Here is a 2,178-nt window from a genome sequence, read left to right as displayed (position 1 = left end):
TTTTGTTTTTTCTTTTTGTAACAGCTTTCCTGCCTGTTCACATTAACTGACTGGGAAAAATGAGAAGTCAACATGTGTCTTTCACTTTCCCTTGTTCACAAGAACGTTTCACACAGCAACAGCAGAAATCTTTAAGTGTGAATAAAAATAATAAAAACTGGCAGATGATCCCAAGTAGCACTTTCACTTCTAACTACAGATTAAATTTTCATTTTATGATTTTCCATTGCTAAATTTGCAGTCCTTATGAAGATCCATCCCTAATTATTGCCAAATTTAAAAAAAACAGTGTCTACATTTTCTTAATTTATTTCAGTAACAAAAAGTCCCTCTATGAAAAAGAGAGCTAGCAGGGACACAAGTCCTACATTTATATAGCTGGGACAACTCTAGCCCTAGTAGCCTTTTGATTTGTTTTCAATCTCGACTCGTTCCCTCCTGTTAGAGCAAATCAACTGCTGTAGGAAACCGACTGCTGCTACAAAACTAACACGGAGTGTACGCATCCCCCTCCCCCCACTACTTCTAGTCTCAAAGCGAGCATCAGACTTCCAAAAGCGTTTTAAATTCATTAACTCAGACTATAAGATACCACTAACACGACTACGTGTATCAAACTACTTATTAAATTAACTCCCACAAACAGCGACAACAAAAAATCAGCAACATTAAATGCACAGATCTTACGTATGTTGCAGGGCAGAAACAGGATCCCCTTCAGAAGGATGTAAACCCAAAGGACACAAAGATCATGTATTAAAAGATACTTGATGCTGCAGCCTTTGAAATCTCACCTCTTCCTTCACATTTGGGTGATAAAAAACATTACGAACTAAGAGAAATGAAGGGAAGTTAAGAAAAAGAAAATTTAAAATGGATACGAGAAAAATAATAATCTTGAGATGTATTAATATTTTGCACTTCAACAGCACCTTCAAACTACCTACAAATCAGTAGTCTCAAGACACTTATGTGAGGTAGGTAATTATTTCAATACCCGTTTCACAGAAGAGTCATTTGAGGGAGAGACTAACTGATTTGCCCAAGGACACGCATACACCAAGCCTGGGACAAAGCTGGGAATGTTACCCAGAAGCCAGCTGACTCCCAGTTTTAGGTCTTAATTATTTTTAAACCCTTTCAAGACACTGTAGAATAGCATCTCAGTGGAAATGATGGAAGTCTCGTTTCTCAAGACTTTTTAAAATGGAACAGTCAAACTATCCTACGTACAAATTGTTCTCATTTCCCAAGGGATAGGAAAGACAACTTCCTAGGTCTCCGTTTGTGTCTATGGTCCTTAAAAGTACGCTCTTACCTGGAAAAGCCTTTTCCACAGCTCTGGCAGATGTAGGGCTTTCCCACAGAGCCATCGTGAGACCGAACATGATAGGACATCCTGTCTTTCCGCTTGAACCGTAAGCCACACACTGGACAAGAGTAAGGCTTCTCGCCAGAGTGTGACAGCTTGTGCCGATTCAGGTGGTACACGTCCCGAAAAATCTTGCCACAGATCTCACAGGCCACCTGTTTCCTCGTCCTGCTTCTTTTTCGGGGTGCATCAGGGTCATCCTGACCAGGGACACCATTTTCACCCAGTCTTGGGGGTGGGATGTCTATGTAGCCCAGCTGTAAGCTTGTCACCCCATGTTGAGCCTCATGCTGACGAAGACGATTAGCATCCGTAAATACTTTCCCACAGAGACCACAAGGCAGGATACCAGCCTCTCGCAGGCCCCCTGGGGTACCAAACATCATGGAGTCCAAGAGGTTAGCTTTACGGGGTCGCCCTCTGCCCCTCTTGGTGCTTAAAGTGGGGGCACTAGCAGCAACATTCTGGAAGGGTGAGGCCAGCAATGGTGGGGACAGAGGTCCTGCCACCATGGGCAGGCGGTCCACACCCTGCAGAACAGGCAGGGAGGACTGCGCAGCAGTGAGTGCAGCCCGCGTGGCCTCATCTTCAGGCATACCAGCAATGCCGTTGCCATTGGGTGCCAAAGTGGCACCGTTGGTCATGTCAAGAGGAAAGCCAAGGTCAGCAGCCCCTGGACGGAAGAGCATAATGTCGGGGCGCGCAGGGGGCACGAGGATCTGCACATTGGACTGCTTGATGACCTCCTGGCAGATGTCAATCACAGAGCGCATCAGCAGAAACTTGGCGGCTGTCATGAGCTCTGG

At 44.9% G+C, this 2,178-nt stretch overlaps 1 protein-coding gene across 1 annotated transcript in view; it reads right to left on the bottom strand.

The window, feature by feature from the left end:
• Positions 1 to 2,172, bottom strand: part of PATZ1 (POZ (BTB) and AT hook containing zinc finger 1) — a gene marked incomplete at its 5' end in the record, with an annotated part of 18,066 nt that extends 15,894 nt beyond the window's left edge. Inside the window, one exon of the mRNA XM_010288391.1 lies at positions 1,319 to 2,172. Coding sequence (XP_010286693.1) covers positions 1,319 to 2,172 — 854 coding nt within the window. The remainder of the gene's footprint in view (positions 1 to 1,318) is intronic.
• Positions 2,173 to 2,178: the final 6 nt, after the last annotated feature.

The sequence above is a fragment of the Phaethon lepturus genome, unplaced genomic scaffold (assembly GCF_000687285.1).
Source record: "Phaethon lepturus isolate BGI_N335 unplaced genomic scaffold, ASM68728v1 scaffold50755, whole genome shotgun sequence".
NCBI classification, from domain to species: Eukaryota; Metazoa; Chordata; class Aves; order Phaethontiformes; family Phaethontidae; genus Phaethon; species Phaethon lepturus.
Note: the sequence above shows the minus strand (reverse complement) of the source record. Positions and strands in the feature narration are given on the sequence as shown.